The sequence below is a fragment of the Podarcis cretensis genome (genome assembly GCF_951804945.1).
Source record: "Podarcis cretensis genome assembly, chromosome: 6".
NCBI classification, from domain to species: Eukaryota; Metazoa; Chordata; class Lepidosauria; order Squamata; family Lacertidae; genus Podarcis; species Podarcis cretensis.
In genome coordinates, this window is record NC_137175.1 from 77,994,263 (window position 1) to 78,007,043 (window position 12,781).

Below are 12,781 nucleotides of genomic sequence, written 5' to 3' on the forward strand. Positions count from 1 at the left end.
ATAATAATAATAATAATAATAATTTATTATTTGTACCCTGCCCATCTAGCTGGGTTTCGCCAGCCACTCTGGGCGGCTTCCATAGAAACCAAAAATACAGTAAAATATCACAGATTAAAAACTTCCCTGAACAGGGCTGCTTAAGATGTCTTCTGAATGCCAGGTAGTTATTTATCGCTTTGACATCTGATGGGAGGGCATTCCACAGGGTGGGCGCCACTACCGAGAAGGCCCTCTGCCTGGTTCCCTGTAGCTTTGCTTCTCGCAATGAGGGAACCGCCAGAAGGCCCTCGGCGCTGGACCTCAGCGTCCGGGCAGAACAATGGGGGTGGAGACGCTCCTTCAGGTATACTGGGCCGAGGCCGTTTAGGGCTTTAAAGGTCAACACCAGCTCTTTGAATTGTGCTCGGAAACGTACTGGGAGCCATTGTTGGTCTTTCAAGACCAGTGTTATGTGGTCTCGGCGGCAGCCCCCAGTCACCATTCTAGCTGCCGCATTCTGGATTAGTTGTAGTTTCCGAGTCACCTTCAAAGGTAGCCCCACGTAGAGCGCATTGCAGTAGTCCAAGCGGGAGATAACTAGAGCATGCACCACTCTGGCGAGACAGTCCGCGGGCAGGTAGGATCTCAGCCTGCGTACCAGGTGGAGTTGGTAGACAGCTGCCCTGGATACAGAATTGACCTGCGCCTCCATGGACAGCTGTGAGTCCAAAATGACTCCCAGGCTGCGCACCTGGTCCTTCAGGTTCACAGTTACCCTATTCAGGACCAGGGAGTCCTCCACACCAGCCCGCCCCCTGTCCCCCAAAAACAGTACTTCTGTCTTGTCAGGATTCATCCATTAGCCGCCATCCATCCTCCAACCGCCTCCAGGCACTCACACAGGACCTTCACCGCCTTCACTGGTTCTGATTTGAAAGAGAGGTAGAGCTGGGTATCATCTGCATATTGATGGACACCCAGTCTAAAAAGCATGGGGGAGAGGACGGAACCCTGAGGCACCCCACAAGTAAGGGCCCAGGGGTCTGAACACTCATCCCCCACCACCACTTTCTGAACACGGCCCAGGAGGAAGGAGCGAAACCACTGTATAACAATGCCCCCAGCTCCCAGCCCCTCTAGACGGTCCAGAAGGATGTTATGGTCGATTGTATCAAAGGCCGCTGAGAGATCCAGCAGAACCAGGAAACAACTCTCACCTTTGTCCCTAGCTCGCCGGAGATCATCAACCAGCGTGACCAAGGCAGTTTCAGTCCCATGGTGAGGCCTGAATCCCGATTGGAAGGGATCCAAATGGTCCGCATCCTCCAGGCGTGCCCGGAGTTGTTCAGCAACCACGCGCTCAATCACCTTGCCCAAGAATGGAAGATTTGAGACTGGGCGATAGTTGGCCATACTGGCCGGGTCTAAAGATAGTTTTTTAAGAAGCGGTTTAATGACCGCCTCTTTCAGCGGATCTGGGAATGTTCCCTCACAGAGGGAAGCATTCACCACCCCGTAGAGCCCATCGCCCAACCCTTCCCGGCTTGCTTTTATTAGCCAGGATGGGCAAGGATCAAGGAGACAGGTTCGAATCAGAAGGTGTTTTCTGTTCCCATAATGAAAAACCTTAGACAAAGATAAATCAACCACCAAGTGGAAATAGCAGCGAGCAGACTGGGGAAAGGCGCTGTTGCCAGCTGTGGCCGACTCTGGGGTTGAGGTGCTCATCTCGCTTCATTGGCCGAGGGAGCTGCCGTACATCTTCCGGGTCATGTGGCCAGCATGACTAAGCCGTTTCTGGCGAACCAGAGCAGCGCATGGAAACACTGTTTACCTTCCCGCCAGAGTGGTACCTATTTATCTACTTGCACTTTGACGTGCTTTCGAACTGCTAGGTTGGCAGGAGCAGGGACCGAGCAACAGGAGCTCACCCCGTTGTGGGGATTCGAACCACGACCTTTGATTGGCAAGTCCTAGGCTCTGTGGTTTAACCCACAGTGCCACCCGCGACCCATTGCCAACTCTACCGAATCTTAAATATATTGGGGGTTTATATGGGTTATGAACTGTCTGCAATAACAGAGGAGGGCGATTTTTAAAAAGGCAGAACCCATAAATCCTTATGGGGCACCATTTCCTGTTCAAGCGAAATCCATTTTTTAAATCCACTTTCCTAATAATGAAACTGCACTGTCTTAGGGATCCCGTGACGCTGTGAACTCACACCAGTTTTATGCCAACTTAAGTTTCACGACTTCCCCTGAAAACTAGAAAGCATAGTTTGAGGATGCTCTGAATTCTCATGGGAAACATTGGAGGTTTCCCTAGAGAGAAGGAACGGCTGATAGACCAGTTTCAATCCGTGCGTCCCTTTCGCACTGCCTCTTGGAGACGGTATGATTTTAACCTTTGTTTTATTTCTTTCCTGGGCAGCTTCATGGTTACTCTGAATCGTGCCTTCCCCATCTTCATGGTGCTTGCTTGGATCTACTCTGTCTCCATGACGGTAAAGAGTATTGTGCTGGAAAAAGAAATGAGGCTGAAAGAGGCCATGAAGAACAGGGGGGTCACTAGTGGGGCTGTCTGGTTCACCTGGTTCCTAGACAGCTTCATCATGATGGCTGTGAGCACGTTTCTCCTGACGACTCTCATTACGGTAAGAGCATCACCTCCAGGCGAGGAGCGTTTTTCTTTTTCAAGGCCCATACGTGCCATTTTGCACTCACGCTGCCGGTACTACCAAGGAATAATGGGAGCTATACAAAAAAGAGACAGACAGACATGCTGGAAGGATCAGCCTCCTGAGCACGTAGCAGCAGGCACATTCCTTTAGGTAGCCCCCAAAGGCAGCATCAGCACTTGACAGAGATAGATATGTTTACTCCTGAGAGACTCGCAAGATTGCCTTCATGACAGTGCCTCAGGTTGGATTAGGTTTGACAGGTCACGTTCTAAACATTGCTGCTCACTTCAAGGCCTCAGAAAGCAGGAATTTCTCTCTCTCTCTCTTTCTCTCTCTCACTGACTAAGTCTCTCTCTCACTTCTTTTTAAACCTTACTGTGAGGCATCTACCCTCTAACTCATTTGTCACAACCACCAGCTGTTCGCTTGGTTCGAAAAAATACGTTGCTTCCGGGAGGGGGCACACAGAGTCATACCACTCAAGTGTGTCCCTCGGCGTTTGCTTTGATCTTTTCAATAAGCTTCTCCGCATTCCTCTATTTGGTCTGCAAAGTCTTACATAGGATGCTGCCAGGTCAGACCACTGGTGCATCTCACTCAGTGTTGTCTTCAGTGACTGGCGGTGGTTTCAGACAGGGGTTTTGCTCAGGAAAATCAACCACAAACCCCCCACATTTTGGATAACCTCCAAAGCTGTGCCAAACTTTTGCAGTTGTTTTGCCAGACCTATTTAGAGGTGCTGTGGATTTAACCTGGGGGACCTGTTGCATGCTCCGTCACTGAGCTGCAGCCCATCCCTTAACCTCTTTCTTTCCTTCTCTCTGAATTACTCGGCCTTCTAACGTCCACCAGACATGATAACTGGGCATTGCTTTGCAAAATGTAGAATGGCCCTCTTAGTGACTGCAAATATGCGCAACGCAGAGGGTGCCATAAAAGACCAGAATCCACCTTTCAGCTTAATTGCTCACACAAAATTATCCAGACTGTTGATTCTCTCAGGAAATAATAATATTGATCTGCCTTGTAGAGTTGCACAACAAGGAAATTTTTGAATTCTCCAAAAGCTTTATATAAATGCTGAATGTTATCCAATGAGCATTCTAGGATAGTTCCCAATGGATTCTCCCTTGCTCAAAATACTCATGGACATCCAGTGAAGTGGAATGTTGGAAGATTCAGGACAGAAAAAGGACAGCCCATAATTAAACAGTGCAACTCACTCCTGCAGGTCACCAACTTGGGGGGCTTTAAAAGAGGATTAGACAAATTCATGGAGGATAAAGTTATCAGTGGTTACAAGCCATGATGGCTGCATTCCGCCTTCATGCTTGGAGGCAGTACACAAGAAGGGAGAGTGCTGTTGTGCTCAGGTTCTGTTTGTGGGTTTCCCATAGGCATCAGGTTGGCCACTGTGAGAACAGGATACTGGGCTAGATGGGCCAATGCCTGATCCAACAGAGCTATTCTTAAGTTCATTAGAAGATGGAACTCTTGCTTTTAAGTCACGGGTCATCTTGGCAGCTGGTGGGTGGAGTGCACCTTTCATGCCTCTGAGTAAATAGTGCCTGGGAAATTTCTCCTGACAAAGGCGAAGCTGAAAATGCAGTGGGAACTATTCTGTCCTATTGGGAACTACTTAACAGCATGAAAACATACCTCTGTATACCCATTGGCTTGGCTTTTTTTGTTCTGTTTCTTCTTGTTGGGTGTGGCGCTCTTGTTTTTTCCTGGTGACCCTAAGGATTTCTTTATTTATTTAATGTTCTGCTTCCTTTTGCTGTTTGTTTATTATAAGAGTTCTATGTTATTATGATTGCTTTGTGATCTGCTGCGTTCTAAAACAAAAGACAAAGCCTTCCTGATAAAGATGACTCTGGATGCCAGAATCTTAGCGCTTACTAAAGAACAAATATTTGTAAACAACTACTGCTAAAGCACAGTTTACTTTTATGAGAAAAGCCTGCTCCTGTTCAATTATTCCTCTGTCAGGCCTACCTGAACTGATATGGTGTGTCAGCTTTGACATTGTAGCTTGGCTTAGGTATGTAGTCCAATAGTTAGCACTTAACTTTGACACCACATTAATTTGGTGCTTATTGTTTGTTTGAGTTCACCAGCAGGGCTGATGTTATTTATATCTGGTGTTTCCCCCCTGGACTGAGGTTGTTTCCCACTTCAAGTTCAGATCAGTGTATCCAATATATCTTTTTCTTCTTCTCTAGAATACGGTAGTTAATGCCTTACGTGCCACATGTACGTTGCCAAATACTGCTGTTAAGAGAATGGCTTTGGCAGTATCTTTTGAAGAGTACATTAGGGGATCTGACATCTGACATATTGGCAAACTATGAGCTGGTTGTTGGCAATAGACCCCTGGTGATATAATCAGATACGCTAAAGGCCGACACATTCCTCTATAGGAGTTTATGCCAGCAGTGATATCATACCAGTAGTAATTCATACTGTATATTGTGCTATTCCATTACTGCCACTTTTCGTGTGTCATTCTTCCTTGCACAAGCATAATTATACTTAATAATTACTGCTGCACATGAACAAGCACACTTCCTGTGTGGGATAAAACAACAATGATGGTCAATTGTCATTTGTAACTTTTGTCAAAAAATAGCTGTAGATATACAAGGCCTAAAAGTACAGAACAATTATCTGTCCCACTTGATTAGATAAAGCTAACATTCAGTTGAGGTCCAACTGTTCACTGTAATGGGGTCCTTAAAGATTCATAAAGATCATCCTTGGTTTACTTAGCAGTGCAAAGGATCCTGGTAGATCTTAGCCACCCTCATGAGATCTCCATGGTTCTGGGTATTTGAATGTCATTTAGCAGCAAAATACTATTTCAGCTTTTTAAAAGACAGCAACTTTTAAAGAGACAGGTGATTCCCTTCTTCATGGACCCTATTTTTCAGAGAACTGTAATCTGGGGAGAAGAGATAACATGCATAATCAGAATATGCTCTGAAAATTCAGTATTTTGGCTTTTTGGTTTATTTATTTTTAAGCATCTGCTTTCAGGCAAAGGTGCAGTGTGTGAATTTGTATAAAAACACTTCAAGCAAACTAGGGAGGTGGAGGAACATGTTTTTAGCCCCATTCCAAATCTCTTACTTTTCACATTTTGTAAAATTTTAGTCTGGTTGAACTATCTATTTGACTGCTATAGGATGCAATGCTGTACATGCTTATCTGAGAAACAGTCGCATTGAACTCAATAGGATGTCTGAGTAGACATGCATAGAGTTGCAGTCATAGCAAAGTGATTGTCCCTTGACCAACAGAGGGCAGCTGCACAATTTATGCTGGGAGGAGCAATGATAACTTGATATTTTTTTGAATAGCAACAATCCATGCAATGGGCTAATGATTACTGAAAGGCAGCTGCTTTTGTAATTCATGATTCAGTCCACGAGACACCCACATGCTAGACTAGACCTGTGCTTTTGAACTGCACTTAGAGCAAGTGAGGGTGCTGCCTTAATGATGAGCCAGAAATCTGGACAACAAGTCTTCTGAACTGCTGTGTTTGAACTCTACCCTGTGATGGTGGTACTCCTGCCTTGTTATCACCCAGTTCTCGGTACAGGGATGAGGAACCTGTGGCCCTTCTGATGATGTTGAACTACAACTCCCATCATCCCTGAGCATTGGTCCTGCTGGCTGGGGCTGATGGGAGTTGGAATCCAACAACATCTGGAGAGAAATTCACCCAGTGCCTATCTAGGAGTGTGCAGGGTCATCCTGACATCTTTTAATCCATGGCAGGCTACCTTCCCTGCAAGATAGCTACTGGTAACCATGCCCTGATCTTAAAGGAGGCTGCATTACCCAAAATGCCTGATCTTGAAGCTAAGGTTTTACTACCAACTCTATGACATTGAGCAACCTGCTGCAGCAATATTGCAACACCCTTGCATGAAAGGAGAAGTGTGATGAAGCCACACTGATGACATGCACAGCACAGAACAAACAGCACAGCTTAAGCTGCCTGTTACTATGATGTGGCATTTTACAAGGATTGGATATGTTGCATGACCACATAGGATACTTAAAGAAATTCTCATACAGGTGCATCCTTCCACAAAACACACACACAGTTGTTGAACAGAGCTTGATACACCCTTCATGTATCTTATTGTCTGGAAGAAGGTAGAATATCAGACCTACTGACTTGAGTTTCACCCCAGCCCTTCTTTTTCCAATAGACTCTGACATAAATGCCTAGGCAGAGAGGATGGACAGCAATGAATGAGCAGAGATGAGTTCTGGTCTCCGCCATGCCGTCAATGGAGACTGTGATTAACTGGATCTTTCTCTTTCTTTCTTTCTTTCTTTCTTTCTTTCTTTCAATGCAGTATGGCAGAGTGCTTCATTACAGCAACCCCCACCTCCTGTTCCTGTTCCTGTTGACCTTCACCACGGCCAGCATCATGAAGTGCTTCTTGCTCAGCACCTTCTTCTCCAAGGCTAATCTGGCAGCTGCCTGCAGTGGCGTCATCTACTTTACCCTATACTTGCCTCACATCGTTTGCTTTGCCTGGCAGGACCGGCTGACTTTTAAGCTAAAGATTATGGCGGTAAGAAATCCTCTTCACCCACTACCACCACCCTACTCAATAGAAACCACAGTGCCCTCTAAACTGTGTCATTTAAAAGTTTTATAATTTCATCTTGTTTTCTCAACATCTTGGAAGCCTCATAGGTGGGAGATCAGTAGAAACCCATTGGAAGAGGTAAAAAACTTTAAATACTTAGGCATCCACTTTCAATATAATGCTTCCTGTAAATACCATTGTAAGCTTGCACTTAATGGAGTGGATACTCTAACACTAGCTCTGGCTATCACCTGTATCTTCTTTAACAGAGGGAACCAGTTCATCCCAGCTGCACTAAAGGTTTTCAACGCCAAAGTAGCCCCAAAACTCCTGTACGGCATTCCATTATGGATTGGTGCAGTTAAGCAATCGTTGGAATGCTTCCAATCCAAATTTATGTGCAAACTCCTGGCGCTGCCAAATTGTGTGCCATATACAGCCATTTGTCTGGAAACTGGGCAAAGGCTGCTGGAAACCAAAGTGTGGCTCACCACTATAAAATTCTGGTTCAACCTACATTTCATATTCGATCTATCTTCTTTAACTTTCCACATGCTGGCAGAATCCCACCACTCCAAATTGCTAGGTTGCATTGAGAGCAAAATCAGAACCTGTGGCCTATCACTTGAGTCACTGCTTGTTGTTGTTGTTTAGTTGTTTAGTCGTGTCCGACTCTTCGTGACCCTATGGACCAGAGCATGCCAGGCACTTCTGTCTTCCACTGTCTCCCGCAGTTTGGTCAGACTCATGTTTGTAGCTTCGAGAACACTGTCCAACCATCTCGTCCTCTGTCGTCCCCTTCTCCTTGTGCCCTCCATCTTCCCCAACATCAGGGTCTTTTCCAGGGAGTCTTCTCTTCTCATGAGGTGGCCAAAGTCTTGGAGCCTCAGCTTCACGATCTGTCCTTCCAGTGAGCACTCAGGGCTAATTTCCTTAAGAATGGATGCGTTTGATCTTCTTGCAGTCCATGGGACTCTCAAGAGTCTCCTCCAGCACCATAATTCAAAAGCATCAATTCTTCGGCGATCAGCCTTCTTTATGGTCCAGCTCTCACTTCCTTTTTTTTTTTTTTAATAATTTTTATTCGTTTTTCAGACAAATAACAAAAACAATATAGATCAATATAGCTTCAAAATCATCATTTCATACCCTTCTTTCTTTTGACTTCCCCATACCTCCCCATCCCTGCATCCTTGTTTAATGGTTCTTTAGCAACCCTTAGGTCCATTGTCTTAATTCCCTTTCATAAAGTTTCCTTTAGTTTTTTTTAATTACTGCTGCAATTCTTTACCTCTTACCCCCTGACATCTTAACATTCCTCAATTTTACAATTGTTTTTAAGATATATTTTAAATTTCTTCCAGTCCTCTTCCACTGTCTCTTTCCCCTGGTCACGGATTCTGCCCGTCATCTCGGCCAGTCCCATAAAGTCGATCACCTTTGTTTGCCATTCTTCCAGAGTAGGTAGTTCTTGCATCTTCCAATACTTTGCCAGTAGAATTCTTGCTGCTGTAGTGGCATACATAAAGAAAATCCTATCCTTCCTTAACACCACTTGGCCAACCATGCCCAAGAGAAAAGCCTCTGGTTTCTTAGGAAAAGTCCACTTAAGGACCTTCTTAATTTCATTATAGATCATTTCCCAGAAAGCTTTAACCTTTGGGCAGGTCCACCAAAGGTGGTAGAAGGTGCCTTCAGTCTCATTACATTTCCAACACTTATTATTAGGCAAGTGGTAAATTTTTGCAAGCTTGACTGGGGTCATGTACCACCGATAGATCATTTTCATAATATTTTCTTTTAAAGCATTACATGCAGTAAATTTGATACCGGTGGTCCATAACTGTTCCCAGTCAGCAAACATAATATCATGACCAATATCTTGTGCCCATTTAATCATTGCTGATTTCACCGTTTCATCCTGTGTATTCCATTTCAACAGCAAGTTATACATTTTTGATAAGTTCTTAGTATTGGGTTCCAACCAGCTCTCACTTCCATACATCACTACTGGGAAAACCATGGCTTTAACTATACGGACCTTTGTTGGCAAGGTGATGTCTCTGCTTTTTAAGATGCTGTCTAGGTTTGCCATCACCTTTCTCCCAAGGAGCAGGCGTCTTTTAATTTTGTGACTGCTGTCACCATCTGCAGTGACCATGGAGCCCAAGAAAGTAAAATTTCTCACTGCCTCCATTTTCCCCCCTTCTATTTGCCAGGAGGTGATGGGCCCAGTGTCTATGATCTTTGTTTTTTTGATGTCGAGCTTCAGACCATATTTTGCGCTCTCCTCTTTCACCCTCATTAAAAGGTTCTTTAATTCCTCCTCACTTTCTGCCATCAAGGTTGTGTCATCTGCATATCTGAGGTTGTTGATATTTCTTCCGGCAATCTTAATTCCGGCTTGGGATTCATCCAGCCCAGCCTTTCGCATGATGAATTCTGCATATAAGTTAAATAAGCAGGGAGACAATATACAGCCTTGCTGTACTCCTTTCCCAATTTTGAACCAATCAGTTGTTCCATATCCAGTTCTACCTGTAGCTTCTAGTCCCACTTAGAGATTTCTCAGGAGACAGATGAGGTGATCAGGCACTCCCATTTCTTTAAGAACTTGCCATAGTTTGCTGTGGTCGACACAGTCAAAGGCTTTTGCATAGTCAATGAAGCAGAAGTAGATGTCTTTCTGGAACTCTCTAGCTTTCTCCATAATCCAGCACATGTTTGCAATTTGGTCTCTGGTTCCTCTGCCTCTTCTAAATCCAGCTTGTACTTCTGGGAGTTCTCGGTCCGTATACTGCTTGAGCCTGCCTTGTAGAATTTTAAGCATAACCTTGCTAGCGTGTGAAATGAGTGCAATTGTGCGGTAGCTGGAGCATTCTTTGGCACTGCCCTTCTTTGGAGCATTCTTTGGCACTGCCCTTCGAGTCACTGCTTATGCTCCCACAATTGGAAGCATATCAGACAATCAAGTGTAGAATACTAGAGTTTGAATTCCAAACCCTTTGCCGTGCAGCCAACAAAACCTGTTCCCCATTGGGGTTGGGAATTACACACTCGCTTGGCCAGGACACTCCATATTTACACCAGCTGTACGATCCCCACCTACGCAGAGCTCTTTCCCTCACAAGATTTAATGCCACCATCTGCAGTTTTGCAAGGTAGATTCTCGAAAACCCCACTCTCTGAAATATACTGCCCTTGTGGCACAAAACAGGCCAAATCCATCAGACATGTTTTATTTGTATTGCCCATTTTATGCAAAAAAATATTTGGCCCCCTTATCAAAGGAGGGGATTTTTCACACTGACTCTTCCAGGGTATCTTATTTGATGAACTGTTGTAGTAATGACGTTGTGGAGAATGTGGCAAGATTTTTGAGTGACACTATTAAACGCAGGTGGCGCTGTGGGTTAAAGCCTCAGCGCCTAGGGCTTGCCGATCGAAAGGTCGGCGGTTCGAATCCCTGTGGCGGGGTGCGCTCCCGCTGCTCGGTCCCAGCGCCTGCCAACCTAGCAGTTCGAAAGCACCTCCGGGTGCAAGTAGATAAATAGGGACCGCTTACCAGCGGGAAGGTAAACGGCGTTTCCCTGTGCGGCTCTGGCTCTGGCTCTGGCTCTGGCTCTGGCTCTGGCCAGAGCAGCGATGTCACGCTGGCCACGTGACCCGGAAGTGTCTCCGGACAGCGCTGGCCCCTGGCCTCTTAAGTGAGATGGGCGCACAACCCCAGAGTCTGTCAAGACTGGCCCGTACGGGCAGGGGTACCTTTACCTTTACCTTTACCTATTAAATTATATCACCACAAGTCCTAAGAACCATCTTCGTACTTCATGATGTATGGACAGTTTTATCCTAAAGTATCTCCTACTATGTTTTGTTAACTGTGTTGTGTTCTGATCCATGTATACGATATGCTTTTTATGTCTGTAAAAGAGATTGATTGATTGATTGATTGATTGATTGATATTTGTGGGTGGGGAAATGGAGAGGGGGGATTTCACCAAATAATTTTTGTAGGGGGTTGAGAGGCAAAATTCTCCAACAATTTAGGGGTGCTTGAAAATGTCTTGGAAAATTGCTGTGCTTTCCATTAGCTTAAAAACAACAACAATGTTTTAATGTACACAGTTGTTAATGTTTATCTGTAAGGGGGGCGGGATAATGCAAATACAGACACTCTGAAATTTAAAATATTGGAAGATGAGTGGAGTGGATCATTCAGGAAAAACTAATCAAGGAAATCTACCCATCCCCTTTTTATTCCTTTGTCTGCCATATGTTCATTGCTAAGAGTCCCCCCCCCATTCAAGGTAACTTGACACCCTCCTTTCCTCTTCCTCTTCCAGAGCTTCCTTTCACCTGTGGCATTTGGGTTTGGTACAGAATACTTGTCACGCTATGAAGAGCAAGGCCTTGGGCTACAGTGGGATAACATCCGAACCAGCCCACTAGAAGGAGATCAATACAGTTTCTTGTTCTCTATGGAGATGATGGTTTTGGATGGTTTTATCTATGGATTGCTTGCTTGGTACTTGGATAATGTCTTCCCAGGTATGGCAATGTCTCTTCCCTGCCCATTTTAAATAGAGGTAGCCTTATGGACACTGTTGCTGCTAAAGAGTGATTTTAATAGAACTGGATTTTAAAGTTAGAGCTTAACTGAACATTAAGATAAATCAAATAAATAGCATCTCAGAATGTTCAATGCCAACTAGTTGAAACCTAGTGCAAACACTAGGTCCTGTGGCTCTCTGTAGCTACCACTGCAAAAAGGCAGTTAATAAACATGATTATAGCCTTGAATATAAAATTTTGGTCCCTGTCCCTTACATTATGGTGTCTTGTCCCTGCTGTCAGCATTTTGGCAAATTATGCACAAGGGCAAAGGGGCAAAGTAAGTCTTGGGCCACTATTTGCAATTTGGCAGGAGAACATATCATATGATCTTATATTCTTTTGCTTTTGTTCAGAAGAGTACAGTATATGGCATTTTAAGAAACTTGTCCTGCTGCATATTATATGTGTTCCAAAGCTAAAACAAAGCACCACAAAAGATCTTATCTGAACAAGGTAATCTCACACCTTACCCTTGATTTCCCTCTTATACGGGTTTCTAAAAATGACGCTGGTTACCACCGGATTGTTTCAGAGCCTTTCCCCTTCTGTAAAAGACTTGTAATCTACTCCATTTTAAGGAACTTTAAAATAGCATTTTCATATCTTATCCATGGTGGAAGCAGATATAAGCTTCTCATTTCCTCATTTACCAAACCCTCCCTATTTGTCCCACGAGGTAATTTTTTTTTTTGGGGGGGAACACCCACATGACATCATATATGACACAGGGTGCGGGGAAGATAAAGACACCACTGGGCTGCAGGGGGGTTGACTGCCTGCACCTGCAAAGCTGTGTGTACAGTGCTTTGTGAACTGGTTCTTGGGACTTGCAAAGCACTGCACACAGAGCTATGGAAGTGGCTACAGTTAGCTGACCATCTGC

General features: G+C 44.7%; 1 protein-coding gene across 1 annotated transcript in view; it reads left to right on the forward strand.

Moving 5' to 3' along the window:
* The window catches only part of ABCA4 (ATP binding cassette subfamily A member 4), a 104,236-nt gene that overhangs the window by 51,741 nt on the left and 39,714 nt on the right, over positions 1-12,781 (forward strand). Inside the window, exons 15-17 of the mRNA XM_079981002.1 lie at positions 2,416-2,638; positions 7,042-7,263; positions 11,628-11,832. Coding sequence (XP_079837128.1) covers positions 2,416-2,638; positions 7,042-7,263; positions 11,628-11,832 — 650 coding nt within the window. The remainder of the gene's footprint in view (positions 1-2,415; positions 2,639-7,041; positions 7,264-11,627; positions 11,833-12,781) is intronic.